The sequence below is a fragment of the Agelaius phoeniceus genome, chromosome 2 (assembly GCF_051311805.1).
Source record: "Agelaius phoeniceus isolate bAgePho1 chromosome 2, bAgePho1.hap1, whole genome shotgun sequence".
Classification (NCBI taxonomy): domain Eukaryota; kingdom Metazoa; phylum Chordata; class Aves; order Passeriformes; family Icteridae; genus Agelaius; species Agelaius phoeniceus.
Genome location: NC_135266.1, coordinates 50611945 through 50639375, shown reverse-complemented (window position 1 = coordinate 50639375; position 27431 = coordinate 50611945). Strand labels below are relative to the sequence as shown.

General features: G+C 38.0%; 1 protein-coding gene across 14 annotated transcripts in view; it reads left to right on the top strand.

Moving 5' to 3' along the window:
• Positions 1–25695, top strand: part of LMO7 (LIM domain 7) — a 132033-nt gene extending 106338 nt beyond the window's left edge. For 5 of the 14 annotated variants that reach the window (XM_077173594.1, XM_077173592.1, XM_077173602.1 and 2 more), the window contains 15 exons: positions 2897–3058; positions 4461–4645; positions 5327–5387; positions 6597–6638; positions 8573–8598; positions 8908–9012; positions 10788–10880; positions 12217–12587; positions 14272–14337; positions 14646–14711; positions 16372–16424; positions 17981–18200; positions 19086–19358; positions 22557–22659; positions 23167–24550. In XM_077173594.1, the coding sequence (XP_077029709.1) occupies positions 2897–3058; positions 4461–4645; positions 5327–5387; positions 6597–6638; positions 8573–8598; positions 8908–9012; positions 10788–10880; positions 12217–12587; positions 14272–14337; positions 14646–14711; positions 16372–16424; positions 17981–18200; positions 19086–19358; positions 22557–22659; positions 23167–23322 (1982 nt within the window). In that variant the 3' untranslated portion in view covers positions 23323–24550. Of the gene's footprint in view, positions 1–2896; positions 3059–4460; positions 4646–5326; positions 5388–6387; positions 6445–6596; positions 6639–8572; positions 8599–8907; positions 9013–10787; positions 10881–12216; positions 12588–14271; positions 14338–14645; positions 14712–16371; positions 16425–17980; positions 18201–19085; positions 19359–20723; positions 20833–22556; positions 22660–23166; positions 24552–24955 lie in introns of those variants that run through there. The other 9 variants (XM_054654511.2, XM_077173595.1, XM_077173593.1 and 6 more) reach the window with 9 other exon arrangements.
• The last annotated feature ends 1736 nt before the right edge of the window (positions 25696–27431 follow it).

The window sequence follows — 27431 nt, the reverse complement described above, 5'->3', positions numbered from 1 at the left end:
CTAGTCACCTTTTTCTCTTTCTTAAGCCCAGAAGAAGCTTCCAGGAATACTTCTCAGATTGTGTTATCCAAACTAGCTGTATGATTTTCTTGAGATGATAGCCAGCATGTATATTTTTTATTGCTTATAGATGACTCTGTATTCTAAATGTGCTATTCCTTAAAAAAATCCACTAAGAAAACTACTTAGTAGGCAACATTAACTTGTAAGTGTTCTCAAAAACCTAAGAGTTAAGCTTGTAACATGTATTTCAATGATACCCACTTACTACATATAAAAAAGGATAGTTCTCATTTTTTAAAGGACTTTTCAACGTTTACACTAAAAATTAGGTAAATAGAAAGCCTTGAGTCATTAATCTAGACATTGTTCTGCCAACTTCCCCAGTGCCATATAATCTTTATTGTTTCAGTCCTTCCCCTTTCACTTTCCCTTTGCAATAATTTTTTTTTGAGGTTGTGTGCACAGGGGTGCATGTCTGATCAAACACTTGCAGTCATGTAGGACAAAGTAAATTTGATCCACATCCTTCAAGTTTTATTTTTTTTTCTATCATTGAGATAGTGTTTATCTATTGTAATAACAACAGATGGGGATAGGTTAGAGATAACTTAGAACATAGGGAAAATGAGTATTTGGTTGTTTTTGTTTATACTGGGGACTAGTAAGAAAGAAAAGTCTTTTACCTTCAGGAAAACCTATGAAAAACATAAAAGCAGTACATATTTTATATAATGAAAACTAAATCCTTTATAGGAATATATAGAAATTATTGTTAATTCCTATAGTGTTGGAGAGCTGGACAGAGATAGACAGCTGGTAGCATACAACTTTTGGCATCTGAATTTCTGGGCAGGCTCTGTGGGCATCTCTGGATGTGAGTCAGAGCAGAAGCCCACTGTAGGCACCCTGGTTTGCACTCTTGAGAAGCCCTTTTGTCCAGAGACTGAGGAGGAAGAGCTGCTGGCAAAGTTACCGGCCAAAAATTGACCAGTGTAAGTTGTTCTGGCTATTTGAGGTCCAGACCTAAAGACTGCTGCTATTCATTCAATCTGTATGGTTGGAGTATGGTCTGCATATACCTTTCTACTAATATTATAGGAGGAACTGTGAAATCTTCAACTCCCTTCCCTTCCTAAAACTGAGTCAATCGAGGTATACTATGAACACAAGCTTTTTTTGGTTACTGGGGGCTTATTCTGTCACAACTCAAGACAGAAATTATGAGTGCTAATGACTCTGCTGCAGCCTGAAGCTTTCCCTGTATCATGAGCATAAGGCTTAATCCAGATGTGATTAAACTATATGGTACTAAATATCAGACATGATTCTGAATGTTACATGATGTTGTTGAAATTAATAACTTCAGTATTAGTATCTCTGATAATATTCTTAGTAGTACCTTCCATTAACAGACTTGAATATCCATGATTCTTTAGCATCTTCTTGACCCCTAGAGATCTATGTTTTTTTCCAGTTAAACTATTGTCCATATTTCTTCCTTCAGATGAAAACCCTACCTTTTCTTCCACACTAAGTTTAAAAGCAATTAGTATTGATAACAGCAAATTAAGTTTTTAGTCTATATTTTAAGAATGATGCAGAACAATATAGTATGGAGCCATGTTCTTCTAGCAGAGAAGCCAGTGGTGCTTTTTAGTGAACTGTGATCAATCATTATTTGGTGCAGTACCAGGAAACAGAGCATTTCTTAATTTCTTATCCCTCGTGTGTGAAGCCATCTGAATCCTTAGTGGATGAGCCAGACTTACAGCAGCATTTTACTAATGAGTCAAAAGACACTCAGGGTGAAGCATATGGCGTCTAAATTTTTCTGTCATACTTGTCCACATTTGTTTCTAATAATGTAATATGGCATTGTTCTTGGTATATTTTAAGTAAGATGTGTGGATTTCACAGAGCCTTCCACTGTGTAATTCAAACTTGTTTTATTAACGTGAGGGTTTATTGTGCCATCCTTAACTATATTTTTACTTGGCTTTTCTATTTTCTATTCTGCTAAGGGAATAATTCTTAATGCAAGAACCATTCATAAGTAATCTGTAAAATCTTGCTTGGAGAGTGCGAGTTTCTCAGCCTATCAATTTTCTGAATTAAATAGAAAAAAGTTTATGAACTGGTCTTCTATGTACTCTGTCCTTAGTCTAGTGAGATTGCCTGCCAATGTGTAGCAGATGAAAAAAGTATAAAGTGCAGCTTGTCTTGCAAAATATCAGTAGATTCAAAGTCCAACTTGCCATAAAGTTTGCTCTTAATAGATAAAATAAGTAGAATCCAGGGAAGTCTAGTGGGACAATATCCAGCAATATCTTGAGTCCAATTACCAATCAATTCAGAGCTAATAAACTATTCTAGCAAAGCAATAAAGCAGCATGCTCTTGTCAGTAGAGCTCAGAAAATGTAAATGACAATACAAGAAAGCCAGCTTCTATTGCACTTAACAAAGTGCAGGCTGTTTTTTTGGGGTTTTTTGACAAATAAGAGGATTATCCAAACATTGGCTGAATTTCAGCTAATCATTGGATATAGACATTATGGTGCTGCCTCTCTCTCACTAACTATCACAGATTATAAAGGTGAGTTAGTGAAGACTGAACACAGAGGTTGTTTATTAAATGGGGTGACCATAATCTGAAACTTAAAGTCCGGAAGACTGATTTCTTTTTTGTTCTCCTATGTTCTAAATTGAAAAGCTGCTTTGATACTGAGTTTACTGAGCTTATGTTACAGTGTAGTGATTTTTTCTAAGACTTTCTAAATATGCACCATTAGGTATTTCTTTCAATGATTCCCCAATCCACTCTCTTCCAATCACAACTGGGATAAAAAGAAAAAATATGGAGACATAATAACATTTTTCTTCTGTTTTCTGCAGGCAGCCCTGCAGCACTTTGTCAGCTGCATGTAGATGATGAGATCATTGCTGTCAACGGCACGAAGGTTTCCCATATGGACCACAGTCAGTGGGAAGAAGCCATCAACAGAGCATTAGAAACTGGAAACCTGGTCATGGATGTCAGACGATATGGAAAGAATGGTGAGTTGTTTTGTCAGGCAGATACTGTATGCTCTGTAAGGCAAATAAGCTTTGTCTCTGCTGTGCCTGACAGCTGAGAGTCCTTATTAGCCTTACAGCAGTAATACGTATCTAAGCTGAGTAGTTTGCCAATGTGTCTGTTGCATTTTAACACAACTTGGCTTTTTTAACTGCTTGAGCATTAGAAATGTCTTGACAAGCAAATCTGCAAAACATTGAACTACTGACCTCACTCTTGTGCTCTGGCCTGTTTCTTAGAGGATGGACAGGTAAAAAAGTGTGCAATCAGCACAAAAAGGAATCTAACATTTTCTTCCCTGGCATACCACAAGAATTAAGAGGGTCTGATCTCTAGGGGGTCACTAGAGGATCACTAGGGGATCACTAATTTTTAAAGGCCCTCTGTCTCAATCACCAGCTCCCTTTCTTCAGGGAAGGAGGATCTTCTGTTCCTTTCTTCAGGGAGCATTTGAAGTGAGGTGTAAGGTTGTGGGTGATGCAGCACCTGTGTGCTATGATTCTGGCCATTGACCCAAATATTGTGGTGCTGTAATCTCTCCAGAATGGTACTACCCATTCTGGGTAGGGAGGGTTTCCATCCTGGCTTGAAAGCCTTTGTAGCATGTCTTGACTTGGCATGATTTAATCAGGAAACCCTTTCAAAGTTCTAGAAGAATTTTTGCAGAGTTGGAAGTGTGACCAGTGACTTCTTTCACAGTATAAATACAAAACATTCTTTTAGTGGGAAGCTAGGTAAATAAATTACCAGCAAACTGGGGTAAAAACAGTGGGGGTTAGGAAGAGACAAGAAACAAATCACTTTATAGGACCTAATACAACTGAAGAGTGAGATTAGTGGCAAAAAACTAATTGAATAAAATTTTCAGTAGGAGGGGTAGGGAAGGGAGATAGGATGGAGTGTGTGAGAAGAGCATCATTTGTATTTGCCTCATCAATTTGCCAATTTAGTTTAGGCTGCCTTTTCTTCCTCCTCTCTGTGCTTCCTGATGAGCATGGACATGAAAATGACCCTTCCCTGGATAGTGTATGAGTCTCATTGTACCTGGAGTGAGTAAAGTTGGAAGAATTTTCTCAATCCTTACTAACACTAATGAAATAGTGTCCAATGAATGCTAACTCCTCTCTAATGTTCAGCTGCTGTAGCACATATCAGCAAAACATCTTTTGTTTTGGCAAACTTTTACCTGGTTTATGACTAACACTTGCAGTTTTGGGGAAGGCGGTCTGCTATAAATGCCCTTTTTCCTGTCTTCACAAATTCCACCTGATTTGTGTGTCCCTTCTTCTGTTTTTGTGTTATTTTAATGTTTTCAATAGCTCTTGTTCTGTTCTTTGACATTACTGTCTATATTAATTTCTCAATCCTCCACATACCAAAAAGACTGGGGCAAAGACCTGCCTTCCCTGCCACATGTAAGGCATAAAATCCTCAATCTCACCAGTGTGGCTACCAACATTATAGGTACATCTGAAAATAAATGGATTGATGCAACTTCGGGAGAAAAAGTTTCAAATGCTACCACCATATCCACAAAAAGAGATTTCTCCAGCAGCCTTCAAAGTTCTGTGAGTATGTTTTTGAAGGTTCATGGGAGATGGGGGGAGCAAGAAAAAATTTAGTGTCTTGATAGTGGGAGGATGGAGAAAAGAACTTGTGAATCTTCTGTTCCTTAAGCAATACAAGTATAGGACCCTGCATCTGAAATATGGAGAGGTAGCTGTGCATGTCTTAAGGTAAATAAGATGTTTTAAAGACTTGCTACTGTCTATTCATGAGAGAACACTGGTGAATGATAAATATTAAAACAGGTGCAGGCTGTCTTTTGATTAAAACCATGTATAACGTTTGCTCTTCAGAGAAGACTTTGACCTGAATTATTAGCCTGTGTGGAAGATGCAGCCACAAAGAACAGGTGCATATGTGCTTTCAAATTACTTGCAAATAAAACCTGCCTGCCAAGGAGCTGAAATAGGAAGATTTTGGCTTCTGGAATTTTCTTGCTAGCTAATGTATTTTATTTCTGCAGCAGTTCACAGCTGGTTATTGAGTCCTTCAAATGCATGCAGTAGCTTTATTATAAATTACACTGAGGAAGTTTTAGATTGTTTTGTATCTTTCTATAAAATATTATGAAATGTTTTGTGACATGCAGTTCCTGATAGGAAAGATGCGTAGTTGGATAAACTTCCACAAATCTAATGAGCCTAGGACATTTATTTATTTATTTATTCATTTATATATTTCAGGATAAAGAAACAAAATTAATAAATGGAATGCAAGGAGATCTTGGCTCTAATGAACAAAGAGGTAAACCACTGTTGCTTTTCATCTGCTAATGGTGTGGTTTGTGACAAGCACAGACACTAAGTCAGTAATGACTGGAAGTGTTATACAGTGGGTGAAGTGAGACCTTAACAAACCAAAACCCAGACAGATATCTTTTTGCATCCAAACTGGGTATAGCTTGCTTCCACAGTTTGCAAGCCAGTTTGAGAACTGACAACAAAGCTGCGACAAAGGCCCTGTCTCTGCATTAGTGGTTGTAAATTTAATGTGTGGTAGAGGTGAAAGGCAAGAAGGCACACAGTTTATTGTAATTGCTACTGCATTGTATGGTGACTGAGTTAGCAGGAGTACTGACTTATTTTAGTACCCAGGAAGAGTGTAGAGTACTCAACTTTTTGCTACTTTTTCCTGCCTCTTTCAGTTGTAAGGTTTGGGGGTTAGTGGCTATTTTCACTATTATATTACTTTACTTTTATTCCTGGACAACAATATTGATGATTCTGATATGAATAATAATTGCATATGAGGCTATGAGTTATAGCCTTACTTGACAGCAGTGAGAGAAACCAGGTATGTATACTTCCTAATGGAATAATAATCCTGAAGTAGGAGCTTTGTATTTCATTTTAGCTTGAATTCACGTGGTAATTCATAGAAAAATTCCTTCAAGATATCACTTGGTCTCTGGAGATGTTTTCTGGTGGCCTTGAATGGTCATTAGGCTCCTCCTCATTTCAACTTTGAATCCTAGTCAAGGATGGTTAAATTAGACAGGGAGAGACTGAATTTGACACTTGTGCTGTTTTTATTGTTGGACATTGTTACTGATAAAATGAAATCCTAATTAGTATAAGATGTAACCTCCTAAGGTTTTCCTTTGTGTTTCAGGGGCTTTTTGCTTTCAGAAGTGATGTTGCAGTGTATGGGAGGTCTAACTGAACCTTCTTATCCAGTCATTATAGTCATTAAAAAAAAGGCACCTCATTTTGATTTGTTTGTATTCTTTCTATTTTTCAAATAGCATCTGAACCTATTTCTTTGAAAAACTTAAAAAGGCGGTCACAATTTTTTGAACAAGGTAAACCAAAGAGCTAACATTTCATGTACTTCCATGAAATTGTTCCTGCTGCACACTCTCCCTAACAAGTCTGGTGCTGGGTGCTCTACCTCTTCAGCGTTGTTTCTGCAGTTACAATGAAGCAACATAATTAATTTCCCTTCTTTCCCCAGGGTCATCAGGTTATTCTTACAATTCATGGGTCTACCTTTGTGGTAATGGGTCTTTGCGTGTTCTCTTATATCTATAGCTGTTTAAATCTTTTCTGTGTTGTTCATACTTTTTTTTTTCCCCACTGGGTAGAAGTTAGAAGGGTGGCACTCTCTGCTCAGGTTTGCTACTACCTACAAAACAAGAATAATGGTGAATATTCCAGCAGAGGTTTAGAGAAGATCTCAGAGCTGTTGATGAAGTATTTAACTCTGGATTTGAGTTTGAGTTGCAGCTCTGTGCTTTTGCGTAAATTGGTATAAAAAGGCATCTGCTGGCTTTCCTGGCTTTCCACTCTGTGATGATGTCACAAGATCCCAAGAAGACCGATATAAAATTTGAATTTCATGTGCCAGCATTTTTAAAAAAGGCAGTGAACGAGGCACTGAATTTTGGTTTTGTAGGTTGCTTTTTCAGCATTTTGCATGTCACAGCTCACATACTTCCACTAATGTTGTATGTCTTATGCTGTCTCTGGGCTATGTATGCCTTTCTGTTTTGCTGTAGCCTGAAAGAGTAAAATTCTGGCCTGCTGGAAGCTCAGTTGAGTTTTGCCAATGATTTGTGTGGGGCCAGGATTTTGCTTTTAGTGGTGATGATTTCTGTTTTTTGCCAGAAGCGATATGTGAAATGCCACAGTAGATATCTGTGTTTGTGGTTCTGTGTGCTTTTTAAATACTTCTGCTGTATCTGCAATATTGTATCTACAATATGGTGGAATTTTGTTGGTGGCTATTTGTTGGTGTTGGGGTTTTGTTGTTGTTGTTTTCTGGTTTTTATTTTATGGCTGGCAGAAATCAGTTTTTTCTTTTACTTATTTTTATAACAATATTTGAGGTATTTCACTTGTGCTTGAGGGGGAGGACAAGGTTGTATTTCTAGAGTGCATGTTCAGTACAGCTTGTTAATTTTAAACTTTTGACACTTCAGCTTTGCAATTACATGAAGATTCCTGTGGAGTTCAGCATAAGCTTACAGGGGTGAGAGAAGAGGGGAGCAAAAAAGGTCTATGCTTCCCTTTAATATCTCCTGGCACAACTGCAATAGATTAAGCTGATTGCCTGATTTTCACTATGGCTGTTGTGGTCTGACAGTGACAACAAAATTATGTACATATAGAATGAATGCTAACCTGTGACTCATTAGAGTCTTTTGTATCCTAAATATGAACTTTTTTTCCACTTCATATGGTTATACTTCAGAATAATGTTGCAATTTTTTTCTTTTATGCCTTTTTTTAAAATTGAAATTTGGACAGCTAAGTAACAAGTACACTGTCAACAAACAAAAATAGTGACGGTGCTTAAGAAATTGTTACATTTAAATTTGTGTTTCTCCCCATTTCCCTACTTTTAATAAATTAGCATACTATATAATCTTGTCACAGGATGACAAGGCCAAGTGTGATAGCCTCAAATAGCAAAAGGTTTGTGGTGAATGGTGACCAGTTCACTGAATTCAAGTGTGCTTTTGGAAGTAGGAAAGTTGGAGAGCAGAAATACATGGTTTTGTGGTGGAGAAGTTGCCACTGGATGTCAATTGCTCTTAATTCATGCCAAGGGCAGTAGATTAATAACTTCTCTACCCTTGTGCAGTGTTCTGGGTATTGGTCATGCTAAACAGTTGGGTTTCACAACAATAATAATAGGAGAGGTATAGTGAAGAACCTTTGTGTTGCTACAGTGGAAGGTGTACTGCTAATTCAGGCAATTGCTGATGGCACTTGTGAGCATGCAAAGCTTTGAAACAATTGTGCACATTAGCTGAAAGCACCTAATAAATTCTGCCCTTGAGAAAGTTCAGCAGGGCAAATACAAGCATGTCTTACTAAGGAAGAAAAAATTAGTCTGAAGCTCACAGACTTGCCACAGTTACACAAGTCTTGCAGTAGTTATGTATGGGTCTAATGATTTCTCTTTTTTCCTTCCACATCTCCCAGGAGGCCCAGAGCCTGCAATGCCTGATGTAAGTACTATTTGTGAACTACTAGTTGGTTGTATAATCCTAGTCTTTTCAAGAAGCTCTCTGCTTTCTATCGCTTTCTATACTGCTTTACAATTTTGATCAAATCTGAGAGTGCTGGCTAAGATTTGCTTTGTCAAGGCATGGTTGCTTTCTGTCCATTTGAAGAAAAGGCTAATTTATGTCCTTGTCACTATAAAGCTCTAGCGTTGGTAATGGTTTCTATTTCTCACTCTGAAAAAATGTTTTAAAATGTAGAGTGTTGATTACATGGCAAGAGGATAATGCAGCTTCATTTCTGTGCTATATTAGCTCCCAGTCCCATCCATCAGCGCTCCTAGCCGTCGGGTTTGGGATCAAGAGGAAGAGCGAAAACGACAGGAAAAATGGCAAAAAGAGCAGGACCGTTTGTTGCAGGTATAATTCATCTTCATAATCATGGGCTGTCAATCCCCCGTGTGTAGCAACAAGGGAAGACAAGTGGCACGTGACTTCTGCGGTTCTTCTTACTGATGGCCTGGGGAGACTCCCAGGTGCATTTTGTGGCCTGCACAGTTGCACACATTAGGAGTTATTCAAAAAAAAGAGGATAATGCTTTAGTGAGCATCATAAAATCAAACACACAATGTGCATGCACTACAGCCAGAAGTGCTCAATCTTCTGGGGCTGGTATGTTCTTAATGATAACAGAATTTAAAGGATAAGTGAAGAACTAAGTGGTCTTCTGTTGTGAATATGAATTGTATTTTTTTCCCCTTAAGGAAAATGCCCCTAGCCCGAGTTTTACCTTCAATTAGTGATACTGCCTTGTATTCATATATGCGGAGAAGGCAGCCAGTACCTGCCTGCTAGAATCCTGACATTTAACAATCAGCTAATCAGTTGGAATAATCTGGTTCCCAGGACCTCTGAGTCAGGAAGCTGAATCTGCTAATGCAAAACCATCTTGATAACCACTAGCTAGAGCTGGAGGGGCGTGTTGCAGAGGGAAGGGGCATTGTTTGTAGTCTTAGGATAGCACAAAAAACTCGAGCTTACATTTCTGCAAAGAGCTCAGCTCAATGAAGTGTAAGCACATTCAACCATGTTCAGAGACACATCTCAGCAAATTAAATTAAAGTTTGTTGTCTGAAGTCTGATGGCAAGGAGAGACATCAATGAACATCATTTATTCTGCACAAGCCCTCTTTGGCTGTATTCAGCAGAAAACTGTGATCTCAAAGTACAAGCATAGAATCTATCTTGCTTTTTAAATGTTTCATCTTTTCTTGATCCTTGTAGCTTGCAAACTCTGCAGGGCAGCAGCTGTACCTTCCTAAACTTAACTGTGGTCTCCATTATGGTTTGGATGTTCCATTTGATACCTGAAGAGATGGCTTTAAAGAGTGTAAACCTTGGCTCCCCTTTCTTGAGAGCTGACTCAGCCATCTGCTATCACTTTTCTTTCTTCTGCCTTTTTTAGTCCTGAAGTGATAAATTTGACCAGAGTAATAATGATCTTTCTCTTCCCCATGATCCTAGCAATGCATTTTCAAATAACAAAAAAAAGGAGGCAAAGTCTTTCTTTGCTTATTTCCAGTATCTTAGAAGGAATAATTTTGACATCTTTAAATATTTTGCTTTTCCCAAGATAAAAGTAGTGACTGAAAAAAACACCAAAACATTTGCCATGGGCTTTAAGCGATGCTTTATATTGATTTCATACCAAATCTAGTCAAAAGACAAATTTCAAGGTCCAGAAATTGGGTTTTGTTTAAGGTAACATTTCAAAAGAATGAGAGATCTTGCTCACTATTTCACTTAGTGATTTCTTTATATTTATCATGTTAATGTGCCTAATTCCAAGTTAAATACAACCACTGTGTTTTTATAGAAATACCTTAGATAGCTGAGGTTTTTTTGTTCAAATGGTAACTAAACTGGGGGACGGGGACTATGAGGTTGGCTTTTGTGAAACTTAGCATGTAATGAGCCTGGAGACTCAAAAATCAATTACGGAACTTCTTTGGATTGTATTCGAGCCAGGGTTTTATTTGTGGAAGACCTAATGTTCTAGTGGAGCTCAGGGATGTTTTTTGTCTGGTTGGTTTGGTCTGTTAAAAAAACACATTAAATTCCAATGTAAGTGCAAATGAAAGTAAAAAATACCATGTTTCTTATTTGCATGCTTAACTTCAATCTAACCTAACAGGAGAAATACCAACGAGAACAAGAGAAACTGAGGGAAGAATGGCTACGAGCTAAGCAAGAAGCAGAAAAAGAGAGTTCCAAGTATTTTGATGAGGTAGGCTGTGAATAAAGCTTTACTGACTAGTTTCATGAGGGCTTTTTTTCCCTTATACTAGGTACATGAAAGCAGGCAAAGTATTAGGGTTGTTATGTCATTTATCTTCTCATTTTGGAAAATAAATTGTTGTCTATGACTTGGTAGAAAGAGATTGCAAAAATAAGATGGAAAAGAGTAGGTGGGATGTATTGAGATATGTTGAATTTGTGTCTTTTCCTTATGAGCTGGTTAGGTAACTGACAGGAAAAATATGTTGGCAAAAAGTCACAGCATGTATTAATTATTGTGATCATAAATGGAGACTTTTACTGTTTATTTACCACCTGGTGCTACTTGTTGGAGTTCTGCTTCAATACTTTATCAGGAAGCATGTTCATAAGTGTCTGGCTTGTTACTGGCAGACAGTTCATCTGATAAATTTACATACCAAATCAACCTTAGATTTCCAGTTATATATTTTAAAACACTGAATGTGTGTAGTTTCTATATATGCTGACTTCTGTGTCTGTTGTTTATGGGAAGATGAACAACTTTTTCCTGAGTATGGGAACTGTCTGAGGTATCTCTACTGCTAAGTGAGTGTTGCTTCAGGCATCCAAACTAGATCAGCTGTGTTTACACAGTCATGAATGAGTAGACCATAATTTAAGGCTTAGAACTTCAATAAGAAAGCTTTTTGAGCTGTTGGAGGACTTTGTTGTATAAGAATATAAACCATTTTGTATTTCTTCTGTCATTAGAGATTTTGATGGACCCATAAACATTATTTTTTTCCTGCAACTAAAACATCTTTTGACTACTGAAAGGTTTTTTTCTTGTTTTTGAGAAAAGCGTCATAGAGTGATAGGTCTGAGGCTTTACTTTGAAATAGTAGAAGAATGGAAGAGAGTGGGAGATGCCTCCACATGAGGATTCATGTGAAATTCATCGGTCTGATATAGATTGCAGCGTATATCTTTGTGTATACACTCTTAAGTAGGTCTCAGGTTTCTAAGTCAAAACAGTAGGGAGAAATGCTGGGTATCATGGAAAGGTTTGTTTTCCATGGGTATTTAAGCGGGGAAGGGATGGCTTGACATGTAAGTGATACTTGGGATAGCAGAATGTTTCGCATAGTTGTGGCCATGCTGCCTGTGGTGCTTGCTAAGGCTGGTGTGTGGATTGAAGCTCTTGAATTAGGAGAATGTGAAACCACACTTTACCCTGCATCTTGCACTGGAAGTGCTGGGGATGATTTTATACATGCTTACCTCATAGAATAAATTACCTTTTCTGAGCAAGAAATCTATTTAAAAAACATCTAAAAACGTGATTTTTTTTTTCTTTGCCACAGGAGCAGACCGTTCTAACCCTAAACACAACATCCGTCACTTCTCAGGCTCCACCTGTGTCCAGCTGGAGAGCAAGCCCTGAAGCAAATGCTCCTGAGGAGCCAGAACAAGATGGAGAAAATGAGCTGGCTGCGAGCTCGCTGCATGAGGAAGAAGGGAGGAGGAGGCTTCAGGAGGAACGGAGGGTCCAGGAAGAAGCAACCAGGCATTTTGAGCAAGAACAGGAACTCCAAGAGCTGGAGCTCGAGAGACAGCGTAAAGAGAGGGAGCAGCAGCAGGCTGAGGAGCAGAGGCGGCAGGCAGAGCTGGAGGAGCAGAGGCGGCAGGCGGAAAAGCAGAGGGAGGTGTCAGTGGAGGTGCCTCAGTACCAAAGGTGTGCACTTGTGCTAGGATGTACTTTCCCTTCCTTCTGTAAATTCAAATCCATGTCTAACGGGGCTGTGTCTGTCCTGAATGTATAAGAATGTTTATGTGAGATTCATGCTGCAGTCAGTAGGTGCAAAATCCCATACCCTAGTCTTTCTTTCCAAAGGCAGAAGGATCAGGCATAACACAGTCCTTCCCCAAGAATCAAGTGCTATATTTCCCTACTTCAGCTATTTTTTTTTAATGGGATGTGTAAGTACTTTAATTACAGCCAAATAAAAGAGGATCTGAAGGACTTAATGAGAAAATTTTGTAAGAATTGTGCACCAAGCCAGTGACTCAACTTGAGAGCCAGTGACTCAACATACAGAGCTTCCAGAAGAAATACCAAGTTAACACTTTTTCAACAAATGTGTGGCTGATTTTTACAGATTTATCTCTCATTTTAATTCAACAGTGTTACAATAAAGCTTAATTGCAATTTAACTACTGGGTTAATTTGTCAGTGAGGGATATCATGGTATATGAGTGAACCGTTACTTGCTTACATATCATAGCCTGTTAGAAATATCCACTGCAGATATATTTGTTCCTCTCATTACCTTCTTCAGCAGCTTGATTTAAAAAACAATCAAATGAACAATTCCCCACCTATTAGTTCTCAAGTTTGTGTTCTTGCCCAGAAATTTTTAGACTACTGTTACTGGAGATTAATCTGTCTGAAAATGATTAAACCAGTAACCTTTCATTATTTTGTCTCCATTTACCTTACTGCCTTGTGTATGACTTGTGGCTTCTCTTAAGGTTTTTCTCTTTTTCTTTTTAAAGTGATAAGAGATGACTGAAGAGAACACATGGTATCAAGCTAAGTCTTAGGAGAAAGTAGTGTGATTTTAAAAGACTGCAAATATTTGCAGAGGAGGTTGTAAGACCCAGAGTTACTTTAGTTTAATCTAAATGACTGCTGCTTGATGTGCCTGCTGAGCAAAGCAGAGACACAATGCTACAATGGCTGAACAGGTTCTTCCTGGCAGCAGAGCCAGATAACTTTACAGTTTTAGCTTGTCCCACTTGCAAGATGATAGGACTTTGTGTGGTAACTTATTAAGCTGCTGTAATATCTGCATATCTAAATCCTTGGCACATTCTTTAGTCCACAGGGATTTCATTGCTTCTTAGGTTGCTGCCAAAGGATGTGTTTTGCTAAACACGGGAGGTTTTGCTTAATAGTAAAGGAGCAAGTTCAGTGAAACTGGGCTTTAAAATATCTGGTGTTAAATATTGGCTATAAGATGATATCCAAAGATAAGACTTGAAATCTGAAACGTTATATAAAGACCTGCAAAGGCATGATACTTGCTGCAAAGTACACTGAGGGAGGGACAGTCAGCTAAGGAGTGTTTTCTGTGGAACTTTGTGAGTTTATAAACTGCACCTGTACACTCTTCTGCAATCAAAATGTAATTTTTATAGAACTGCTGTGCTTTGACAAAATTTTCCTCCTGGCTTTGAAATGGATGAGATAATCACTGTTGTGTACTGATGCTTGTAATTTTTGCAGCACCTTAGTCTTTGGGATTCTTTTAACACAGCTGAACTTTCTCAGTTTTCTCTGGGAAGGGGATACTTACTGTTTGCTCAATTTCTAGAATTTTCTTTTAATATGTATTTTATCTTTATTTTGCTTCTAGACATTACGAGCGCTATGAAGTATCTAAAATAAAAGAGGATCGAGCTGGCCATCCTCTCATTGACAGGTAATAAGAAACTGAATCAATACACAGTTGAAACCTCTTTAACAATAACCATTCTGGGAGGCTCATGTTTGGTTTCCTTGTCACTTCACAAAAATCTCAGGCAGTTTTTCTCTCAACTCTTCTTTTTCTGCCTTTTATCAGTTGTATTTCTGACTGTTAAATTAAGACTCCTTAGAACTTTACTTGTTTGGGGGGTTTAATTTAAATTGGGGTTTTTTTTCTCTTAAGGATCTATTTTGAATATTTTCCTTAGGAACATGTGTTTCTTTTTCTGTATGGGAACATAATGTTTCTTTTCTTTCCAATAGGCATTATGAGCGTTATGAAGTTTCTAAAACCATTGAGGAGCAGCCTGGCCAGTCATTTGTTGACAGGTATGTCCAATATTGAATCTCAACACCGACTTGAGCATCACCAGTTCTTTGTTAGAAAACTTTTAAAATTCTAATAAACTTTAGTCATAGCAGCTAAATTGATATGTTGGATTGCTGCTGTGTTTTGCAGTTTTTATGGCATGTTTTCATATTGAAAAGAACAAGTGGCCCAACTTTTGTCAAATTATACACTGTTGTAAGCAACAGTTAGTCAGTGGGATACTGTGGGGAGAAACAAAACTGTGAGGAGGTAAATATGTGGGTAGTACTAAACTTACCTGGCTGGAAACAATTTCAGATCTTGTGGTTGTGTCATAGCATGCTCTACAAACTAAGGTGCAGTCATCCCAATTCGGGTTGTGCAACTTGAGAGAGTAAACAAGAAGGGAAGTCAGAGGCAGCAGCAGGATATTTATCAAGGGGATAGTGCAGGCTACTCCTGTAATTTACACAAGTTAATTTTAAGGTACAATCTCTCGCTTTACAAATTAAGCCTTTGTTTTGCATTGCATCTCACAGTAGTTCTGAAAGGTGACTTCTGCTGTAGAATTAATCACTTCTTGTAGTTGAAGTGAGCATACCTCTCTTATATAAAGAGGAACTCCAAAAATTACAAGGTACACTTAATGAGTCTGTTACTAATGGAAGATCTGGATCTAACTTCAGAAGGAGCATGCACTAAATAGTTACATCTTGGATATATGTGTGAGGAGGACACTGCTTTTTTCTTCACTACAAGCAGCTGTGAGAGTGATGCATCTTCTTAAATAGATAATAAAACAGGTCCACGCCATAGGACAGACAGTAAAAACTTAAGGAAGCAAGATGTGATGTAGTTTATGCTTCATTTATCTCCACATAAAGGACAAGATTCTTTCAAAATGTGGCTGTGCAGCCAATGCTGTATGTGTAAAAACATTAATGTAGCAGCTTTGAGTTGGGACCAACCAAAGGATTTCTTTTAAAATCCTTTCTTTGTGAGTTATTTTAAACTAAAAAATTGGCTATACTACTTGAGACTAATAATACAGCAGAGGTGTTGCCGAGGCTTCTGCTCTGTACTGTCAGAAAACCAACTTTTTCGATTTGTCTTCCTGTATATAGCCTTTGTTGAATGCCATTTCTTGGCTAAAACTCATTAAAAATTATGCTGCTAGGTATAATCAGTGAACAGTAACTTTTTCCAAAAACAATCTGCATGCAGGGTTTTGAGAGGGTAAGAAAGAAGTCTAGTAACAGTGCTGAAGTATGATTTCAGTTTCTCATTAAGCCAAATAAATTGTAAATCTGCTCTGAAAATTCTCACTTCTTTGTCTGACTGTAGTCTTCACAAAGCTTTCACAGGGAAGGATTTGGTTTTTTACATTGTTCTTTTGAAACAAGCACAATGATCAGTTCCTTATACCTGAAGTACTGACAACTTTCAGTACAAAATTTTAACATTTAATTGGTGATTATCTATTGAGATCTAAATATCAACTTTTTTCCCTTTAGTATCCTCTTGGTCTTTAGTTATTTTTTGCCTCTTGTTTTAAGTATAGCATAAATGGTTGATGGGAGGAATAGTGAAAAAAAGAGGACTGGTTCTGTCATCTGCAATGATAAGAGCTGTGTCTGTAATGAGGTCTTGTAATTAAGATAGATGTTTTTATATCCTCAGGAATAAGTCAAAGTCAACTACAGAACTGAATGAATTCAACACAGTCAGAAATGGTACGTAATGTATAATTTCCATTATACTTAATTTTTTTGGTAGGTAGGGATGGAGGAAAGTAGGAGGAAAAAAGTGTACATATATTCATCCTAAGAAAATTAATTTTTAGAGTCTTTTTAATAGCTGCATTGTGAATTCATACTATGCCCCAATTTAATGAATTTTCAACAGCAAGAGGAAAATCATACAGTCAACATAAAAACTGAGGACAAATATGATTAACTGCCCATTTGAAGACAGTGATTACAAGTGACTCTTAGATACCTAAATTTTAACATGAGATTTTTACATGAGATAAAATCAATCATGCCATTATATCATTGACAATATGTGTAGTTTTGATGCATTAACTCTGTCAAAAAAAAAAATGCTGCACATACCAAGATGATGAATGCATTTAATACAACTTTTTGTCTTCTGAATTTCAGTTAGTGTAGTAATAACAGAGCAAGAAGTCAGCTCTTGATATGTCACAATGGCTTGTGTCCTGGACTCTAGTTAGATACATGACTTTGGTTATATTAGAAGAATTATGTGCAAAGCAAACAAACCAATTTTATAAATACTTTACAGTCAAAAATGCCTGCAAGCTACTTTTGTGTCTAAAACAGAGTTTAAAAAAGTAATCACAAGTAATCAAAGAAAAGTAGATGTATTAAGGGATATATTGCAGATTAAAAATGTTGCTTTCATACATTAAAGCATTGTCATTGAAACTAAAGAGAAAGTAAACTTCCGCAGTATTTTACAATGATAATCTATATCAATAAATCCAAGAGCTAATCTACTGTCAGAGCAGCGTTTAAAAGGATTGAAATTTCAATTGAATGACTTATTGCTGAGTAATTTTCTTAATTGTTTTTTTACTATAAAGAATACGTACTGGATCTAGGAAATAAAGAATTGTTGCCTTCTGATATATCAACACCTATTGAAGAAAGATTGCTTCTTTGTTTCCCCTTCCAAATTTTCAAAGACCATCTATACCATTAATTTCATTTCAACTGAGTATTAACACATAATCCAAATAACTGAAAGATTTCCCCCTCCCCTTTGTATGTATATAAAACAATATAAAGCAGTGTTTTTAGTGCCTTGAAGAAAGAAAGAAATAAATTCTTGTAAACAGAGACAACTTACAGAAGAAAAGAGAACTTTTAAAGAGAAAGAATATATCCCATCATTTAACTATGGGTTTTACACATGGTTCAGTTTGTATTGGGGGAAGGGTCCAAATTATGGCTCTAAAAGAGGTGATACCCTTTTAAAAAGAGTACAAATGTCAATGCATATACACTTAGGAAGTGAAGGAGAATGTATTTAAATTAAGCATTATGTAAAAGGCTACATTAATGGAAATACAAACAAAAACATTTCAGTAATGCTGTATTGGTAAGTTTTACTCGGCTGTAAAAGGGAACTGGAATAACTTGTGAGTGGAGTGATGAACACTATTCCAATAGCTCTTGGAATTATAGCCAGAGTGCTGACAGGACCATAACTGCTTCTGTGCCCTGAGGTGTCTGGCTGATGTTTGCACATGTTGCCTGCACAGGTACCCAGAGCAAGTATTCAGAGAGGTCCTGGAACATGGGTGAGTCGCAGAAGAAGTCTCAGAAGGAGCAAAATCTGTCTGCAGCAGAGTTGGAGAGACAGCAAATCCTTCAGGAAATGAGAAAGAAAACATCTCTACACACGGACAGCAGCTGGATTAGGCAGCGCAGTGCCAGTATACATAAGGAGCCCATTAGTCTGTACAGCAGTAGTATGAGGAGGTAGGAATTGCATTAAAAATTAACTGTGTCTCTCATCATACATTTTGCTTTGGTTATTCTGAACTTTAGCCTGTATTACAGCACATAGAAACAAATTGAGTCTGTGAAATGCTATAAGGTGAACAGCATAGCAGCACAGATAAAAGAAGGTATCTGTATTACAGCTAGGATTGAATGGGGTTTTTTTGCAAGTAAGGAATGTGGATGTGACCTGTAAATAACTCAGCTGCTTATTTCTTGGTTGGTACAGCAGCAATGGAAATCAATAGTGTGCCTTGTCATTGACAGATGCATTTAAGAATTTCAGCATGGCAACCTGTTTTGGAAATGGATTATTGTGGCAAAGAAGTATGCCTTTTTCAACACAGAAATATGTCATAAAGTTTGGATAGGGTTTTTTTGCTTTATTTAATGTATGAATGTTGGATTTGTCACTTAGGAAACAGCAGATTTATCAGTCAGGAGAGTATTTGATTATTGGGCCAACACCTTGTACCTGGGTGATGCTATCCAGTCTGGGTAGATTGTTATTTTTGATCTGGTATCCCTTGGAGAAAACATAAACAAAGCTGGTATCTGAGGTCTGTCTCTGTACTGTGGATTTTGATACAGGTCATCCTGATAAGGCTGCAGTGAAGTGTTTTGCTTTTGCCTCGCCTGTTTTTTACCATGATAACTATGCCTGGACACAAAGATAATTTCCTACTCATACATTTTAAATCTATGCATGAAGAATATTGCTCAGGGTGATCAAACAAACATATTAATTCCAGAAAATATTAAAAATGCAAGATTAATGGCTTTCTCTTAAAAAAGTCAGGATATAGCTCTGTTGCTCCATCTATACTGCTGCTTACATTTGAGGTACTTGTATCTCTGTTACAGAGGGGAGTCTTTGGACAATCTTGATTCTTCAGGAATGAGGTCATGGAGGCATCACTCATGGCTGAACCAGTCTGCATCCTCTTCATCTCTGTCTTCTAGCCAAGATTTTAGTCGCCCGGTGTCCACTTCAAACCGAGCCTACATGTGCACTCCTTCCTCCAGCAAAACACCTTCTGTGGCCACCTCTGCAAGAGCCCCCTCCACGTCCCAGACAGCTCCCAGGGCTCAGTCTCCCCTCTCTGCTTCCCAGTCAGGGTCCCAGACACGCAGCAGGTGAGTTGGGTGCCCTTTTTCTGGGAAGATAAAAATGTTGGACAGCACTGAAGGGCAAGACTTGGTGTATATGCTGAACTTACAGCATATGTGTTATTCTTGTCCATAACATTGATTAACAAGTACCTGGAGTTTTCTAGCTGGAGGGGACAGTGGAAGTACGGGCTGGTATTACCTCCCTGCTCCAGTCACTCAGAAAATTTCCCAGGTTTGTCATCGCCGCTTGACATTGGTTAAAAAAACAAAGGAATTTGAATAATCAATCTGCAGTCTCCGAGCTCTGTGTTGGTTACCAAAATGATTAGCAAAAGCCTGTTCCAGATGGCATTTCTGACATTTATTTTCCTTGGTTTGTTTTAACAAAAGATTCCTGAAACCCACGCTTTATGACCCTCATCTTGGTCTCTCCTCCTCACTTCCTGGCATGTGGTCAATATCATCTTGAGGAGCATTCAGGAATGCTCATAACCCATGACCCTGGAGAATTACAGAGTAGGATGTTGATTTTAATCTAGGAGGAGAAAGCAAGAATTGCAACATATTTGGAAACAAAAATGGAATTCAACTGTGGTAGGATAGATAACTCTGTTGTTTTATGTACTTAAAGCATTTTAAAAATACCTTGGGATAGTACTCCAGAGAATAATCCCACACAGAATTACATGTGTTATAAATAACAACAGTGATCACTACTTCACTAGCTCTTACACTCTCAGGCACTTAGTGATAAATTGACCCCATTTTTTTTTAAGCTGATCTTTTATGTCCTTTATGGGGTAAGAAAATTACCTTCTTAACCATATTTGCTTATTTGTTCTCACTTCCATTTGCTAACACCCTGGTAGATCTATGGAAACTGACCTTCATATGGTTTACATTCAAAGAGTTAACATAATATTTTATGTCCAGGACTAGCCTTCTTTTATCTAACAAGGTGCAGATGGTGGAACTTGGAAGGGGTGCTTTTTAACTTAGCCTTCTGGATAGTTCCCCACAACTAAGAAGGCAGGAGCACAAAACCTTTGTTCTTACTCTCCAAACTTTACAGTACACTTTTTATTTGTAGAAGCTATATTATACAATGAGATATGTGCCAAGAATGTCACAGAATTTCTTAACTTGTTCCTATTTAAATTTGATGTGAATTATAACACTTCAGCTTTCCATGGCTTTTAGATCTACTCTAAATAATATTAATTTTCAGTTTACTTTACTTACTATTAGGCTGCTTTACTACCAAGCAGCCTAATAGTCCAGTTTTTACCCATGTGTTTTTTATTTTTAATCTCAAAAAGTATTTTATAACTCTTCTTTGTCTTTTAAACATTTTCAAGCTGGTTTTAAGGTTTTTCGTTCTATATTTAGGTCAGTCAGTGGGAAGAAAATCTGTTCATACTGTAATAACATTCTGGGCAAAGGAGCAGCCATGATCATTGAGTCTCTTGGTCTTTGTTATCATTTACATTGCTTTAAGGTGAGAGCTGGGAGTCACATCGTGAAGGAACAGGAACTAATCAGGAGCACGCATGGCTACTCAGTGTTATGCTCACAGGGGCTCTTACTAATCATCTGCTTTGCCTTCTACTCTTGATAGCCTGGTGCATGCATATTTCCATGAGGCAGTCCCACTTGCAGGCATTTAGCACTCGACTCTAGAAGTGTTTCTTAAATTCCAGAGCTAACAAGTAGGACTTTGAAAAGCAAGATGAGCACATGGACTGTGAGATCAAAGATTTCCTTCTTCGAATAGGTGGCAAAATATCAGAAAATGCTGAACCACTGCTCCCAGAGAAAGCAGCTCCTCTTAAAAAAAAAAAAATAGCCTGGACCCTGGCAATTAAATCATTTAAGATGACCCATCCTTTCTAAGCTAACCTTAGCAGACAGTGTTCATGTGGTGTTCTCCAAGTAAAGGCATGTTGGAAGAGTTCAAAGTGGCAGGATAAAACCCAGAAAAAAGCAAAAGGTGTCTTTAATGCTACTCAGCCCTAGTCACCAACTAAGTGTACTTGGCTCATGCCCAGCACTGAGACCTAGACCTACTAACATGATTTCCCATCAGCTTGGGGCATTTGCAGAGCTGAAAGAAAAATATTTGCCTGCAAAATACAGCAAAGCAGTCCCATTCCCCTGCCCTTGGACTAGATATGGAATTAGATTATAACTTGGAGATGCTGTTGGACCCTGCTTCTTCCCTGACTTCAAGAAAGAGATTTCTGTGTGTAGTTCAGAACACTTGTCTTCTGTGCCCAGCTCAAGTGCATCACCTGGAGTATTACTAGGGATTGACTCCAAGCTCTTCCTGGTTCTGCCTCCCTGAGTAGGAGAGACAGGACTAATCCATAGTGATCAATCACCAGTCCCTTTTCTGCAGGACATATATTCTGTGTGAGACCATCTACCTGTAGCTCATAACCTACATAAGAAAATGCCAAGTTTCTCTTTTTCAAATTCCTGAAAATAAATGAGCTGTTGAAAAGACTGCCATCCAAAAGATTCATTACTTGGTTGAGCAGGGAAACTATCTGTCCTTCATAAATTCAGTAAGGGGAGTATTATGTTTTGGATTACATTCCTTCCAGATGTGGTCCATATTCACAACAAGTACATGCTTAGCTACCATAGCTAGTGTTAGCATGGCAGTGATCAAGCCCCTTATGTGTTTATGCAAGAAAAATTAAATCCGCCCCATCTCTCCAAATCGGAACTTGTTTCGATGATGCAAATCCAGGAGATTGGGAGTGCCTGAGTATTTTCTGCTTTGAGTGCCAAGGGACTGAGGACACCAGCAGCATGTAGTGCCCCATGGAAATCTGCAAGTAGCACACCCAGGTGTTCTGTGCCAAAATTCCTGTTGCCATCTAGAGAAGAAATTTTTTTTTTGTGCCAAACCAGTTTTAGTTTTCAGAGAAAACTAAGTTCAAATTAGATTAAATGACCTAATCTCTAAAAACTGTCTGCTTTATGTTTGCTTACTTGGTGTAGCATTTCTGGTCTGCTATTCGTTGTCCAGTCGTCGCCTTAAAATACTTCCTCAGGGTTGGTTGCATTTTGATCTACTAATCATTGTACATTTGCTTCTAGTGATTGTGGGGTTATGGTTCAGGCTTTGTTGAGCTTAATCTGAGCTGCTTTTGAACAGCATTTTTGTTTCTTAGTATTTTGGAAGGAGTTGCTAATTATTCCTGTGTGATACAGTGTGTTGCCTGTGGATGCGACCTCGGTGGATCCCGCTCTGGAGCTGAAGTCAGGATCCGAAACAACAAACTCTTCTGCAACGACTGCTATATCAGATTTAAAAGTAAGGCAATCCAACTGCAGTGTGCATGACTGTAGCTCTTCTCTGTGCTGTGCAACCTCAAGTGTTTGTACAGCTGAGCCACTTGATAGCTTTCATGTTTAGCTTTAAATTAGCAAATAGGTTCAGCAAGGTTTGATTGCCAGTTTCTGTCTTTTGTAGGGTAGTCATTCCTAACTTCTAACTCACTGGTAGCTGATTTTACCAGCTTGTTATTACGCAGTTTCAAGCAGACAGCATGGTATAGTCATCTTCCTTCCTTTATAGATCTAAAGAAAGTGGTGTCAAGGAGCTGTCAGGTGCTAAACAGGCTTGTCTTGAAAACAGAGAAGCCTTTTGAGAAAGTGTCTACATTTTCTTAAAAAGTAAGCTGAAATATGTATTTAATTCAGTCCTAATATATATCTGGAAAGCAATTAGTTTAGCTTGTGCAGGTGGCACAAATGCTGGTTTCTTTTTGTGATGCTATTATTATTGGAATTATAGGTCTGTAATTGGTTATTCGTTTAGGTACAAGTTCAGGAGGAATTGATTTACTTACAGATCTTAATTAAAAGGTGCAGTATAATTTTTTTCCTTCTTATGGTTTGCAGAATTCTGATTTACTGGAGCATGATGTTAAGGCTTTGTGTAGTGGTATTTAGGTCTTTTTTTCTGCTGTCATAGATGATGGTAGACAACTTCCTAATTTTGATAAGTGTCAGGAGTTTTATATGGGTCTTTTTTAATGTAGCAAATGTGGAATTCTATAGGATGATAAAAATCAGGGGAGGGAAATATTTTCTGAATTACTTCCTGGAAAAATGTCCGTGTTTCTTTACGAGCCTGGCACATTTTTCTCATGGTGGATTGGAAGGCACTGAAGGGAACAGGATATTCATGCTACAGTGCTTGAGCAGGAACTGGGCAGCTGCTGGCTGTGAGACCTAGCTCAGGGAAGGAGAAGCTCTGCATCTGATGCTGTTGCTGTTTGCAGGCTCTTTTTGACTTCCATGAGGAGAAGTCACAGAAATGATGATGTGGTACCCGAGCTAAAACCAGAAAGCGCAACACCCTGTGAGGGTAATAGCGCATTCACAGAGGCTGATGTGATCAGTGGAAGGAGGAAGAGAATCTCTCCCTTCCATCTGGAGTGATCCAGAGCACTGGGTCTGGAGAATGTATCTCCTTGTTGAAGACAAGACTACACTGAAGTGACTGTGTTCCTATTTGAAGCACCCAGATGTGTGAGAGATTCACTCTGGAGCTTGCTCACATTATTTTTTTTTCTGTCTTTTCTTTTGGGGGGAAATATTGCTGATGAGTTGGATAAGCAATTCTATTATGGATGAATTGCTATTTAGTCTCTCTTTGACATTACAGCCCATAAAGTCACAGCAGTGCCTTTCAGAAGCAGAGCTGATCTGTGAGGAAACGTTTGTATTCCCTTCCCTTCAGACTGCATCTACTTGGGCCAGTGGGCACCTCAAAATATAATTCTATGAGATACAAGTAAAATCAGGAGTTGTAACAACTTGTAGGTATAGAACACAGTATTCAAATTAGTGATTAGTCATTGAAATCAGCTATTTGAATAATACAAAACCCAGCTATGCAATTACTGCAGTGAAAATGTATTGGCAGCACAGCACTGCCCTGTGATGTGAATTCCTGTTTTTTTGCAGTTGGCATTTGACACATCAACCTGGCTAACTATTTGTTAGTTTGGAATGTGAGCATGTTGGCTAAAAGGTTTGATAAACCATAGGGTTATTAATATTCACTTTGTCATTTTGTCATTTTATGTGATATTTTTGCACATTTTTGTGTTAATTCTGTGGTTTAAACTTGGAACGTTGTAGTGAAACACCGCTGTATTGGCACATACCTGCAAAGGTATGCAGAGAGGATAAAAAAGTTCTTTATATTGTTACAGTAATTTAGCAAATTTTAATTTCATTATTGAAAGGTAAATTTAGAGAAACTATCACTCTATCTCTGTGATAATACTAAAAATAAATAAATTAAAAATAATTATTAAGAATTTGGTAAAGTGCATGTTCTGTGGAATATGACTTGGCCTGAAATACTTGCAGTGCTATAATTGGATTCAACTCAGATTTGTACTCTTCATAAAATTTGGATTGCTTGATTCAGAATGCATACATTAGGATGTTACCATTTTCAATGAGTCTTCGAAACTTTAAAATGTTTTTTGACTATTAAGTGACTATTTTAAACTTTGAACTGTTAATTGTTGACACAAAAGTTCTTCAGTAACTAGACTGTACTTACAGTTTCTTTTGTCTCTCCCTGACAGCTGGACAACCAACCTCCATGTGAAGTAAATGAAGATATGAAACCACTGTTGCAGATACAAGAAGAGGTGATTGCTGCTGATGTAGATCTATAAATATATATATTGTGTGTATGTGTGGTTTTTTTCTAAGAGTAACTCTTGCTTGTCTAGTCTTCATAGCAATACCTTGTATTCTTCATGTAACTATTTTTATTTATAAGAAAGTAATTGCAGTAAGGAAATAGCTGGGAAAAATGCTTTCACATTTTCAGCTTGGAGTACCGAGAGCACAAGAGAGAATAAGTATATTTTCAGTAATAACTTCAAAATATTTTTGAGGCTTATAATCAACTAGTTGACTTTCCAATGGTATATGAAGAGGGTATTTTGTTTCTAAGCTCTTGAAATGAGCATTAGAGAAATAGCTAATATAAATATATATTTGCAATTGCTGTCTTTATTTTTGACATATACTGAAAGTGAATTCTCTAGGTTAATATCAAGCTGCATTTAAATGCACACAAATGTGTTTGCTTTCCATATGCTGGTTTCTAAAATTATGTGCTTTTTTGAAACCTAAATACAAAGAATAATCTCAGAACTTGCTCAGTGGTGTTGGCATAATATTCTGTGGAATCCATTTAAGAGAGAGAGTTTTCCTGTTTGGAAATGCAACTATCACTCTTTCCTCTGCAAACTGAGTGGAGAATGGTTGTTGAATTACCATATATTTGTAAATAAAAAATCAAATGTTGCATTTATTAGAAGTTTTTGTCCTTTCTGTTCAGCTAAACATGTCTAAGGTAGTGTGTGGAAATACAAAATTGTTTGATTTTCATCTTGGGAAAAATATTTGTTCTGACAGGATTAAGTTGTTCACATAAATATATGCAAGAACAATAGTTCTTTCTTTTCTCTCTTCCTTTGTAGTCAATGTCAAAGTCTGTGTACAGGTTTTTCATCAAGCTCCTCATGCTCTTTCCCTTTAGTATTCAGTGGTGAGACTATATGCCCATCCCTGAAAAAAATTGAAAGATGTGGATGTTCCTCAAAATTACTCTGCTATTGCTAGAAATAACATGCCAAAAATATTTTTGGGTTAGGTTCTGCTCCTCTTGAAAACACAGCTGGAATGTGCTCTATGTCTCAGTGGTGGCTTCCCCAAATCCTTTCATGCCTGGTTATGTACCCTCCTCTGTCCATATCCTTGGAAGCAGTGAAAAAACATAGGAAGTGGATCAGAGGAATTTGGGGGAGTGTTTTGTGGGTAAAACTGAGGAAGAGGAAGCTGGCAGGTGTAGGAGAGCTCTTGAGTGTGAGCTTGTATATGGCACCATGGAGAGCTGCAGTGAGGCTGCAAAGCAGCTTAGGGTGCTCCTTGCTCTCAGGGGATTTTGTGGGGGGGGACAATTTGTAGGAGATCTCACAGATTGGGAAGAGAGATTGTGGCTGTGATAGCTGGGGGCAGCAAGGGAAGATTGTGCTGTTTTGGCATAGTGGGAGAACTTCACCTGTGCTCCTCTTAGTTTCTCCTGCTTGTAACCAAATGCTGCTTGCTGAATTACAAAGTTCCAAACATTATTTTTACTTTTTGCTTTAAAAATTATCATAAAAATATAAAATGTCTCATTGTCCAAACTTGACTCTGCTTTTTGATATTCAGTTAAAGACTGGTAAAGTGTTTAAATTGGTTTTTACTGTTGTGGTAAGTAATGACATGATAGACCACAGATGACAGCACTGCAATGTGAAGACCCTGCTCATCAAGTACAGGCTATAGTCACACTGCCTGCTCATACAGCTCTCTGGAGTCCTCTCTGCTGCTTGTGGAAGAAGCTTGCTTCCCTGAAAGATATTCAGAATCTCTGATTTAGGTACTGTGCAGATCTGGCTTTCTCTTAAGGCACATACCTTGGATGAATATGGTGTGATGGCCCTCTGCATGGTAGTTTTCAGACTTCATTTATTGTAGACAGCATCTACAATAATGAACCAATGAACCACTGTCCTCCTGGCCCCCAAATTCCAGATACCTACAGTCTCCACTACCAGCCCTGAAATACACTGAGAGATGCTTTTTTTTTTGGTCACAAGTCAAAGTTTCTCAACCTCTAATGAATTTATCTTAGCCTGACCGTGACTCCCCCTCTCCCAGCACTGTGTTGTGCAGCAAAACTGAGAGAAAATTTAGGGATGGTGATGCTGTTTTTTGCATTTTTCTTTTGAGCCCAGTCATGTTTCCCTGTCCATGGGAATCATTTGGGCATGGAAATTGGCTGGTGGTGAACAATGGAAGGAAAGAAAATTCAGCAGCCTGTGGTCTGCAGTGCTTCCTGACTCATGTCCCACAGCCTGCAGTGGAATGCTCTGAGCCTGGCTGGCTTCTCCTACATGGTGTCAAGTACTCCATGCGGGTTCCAATTTCATTTTCCCACAAAATGTCTGCAACAAGGCTGGGTTATTTCATTAGCTTGCTTGTGCGCAGATGGGTGGGATT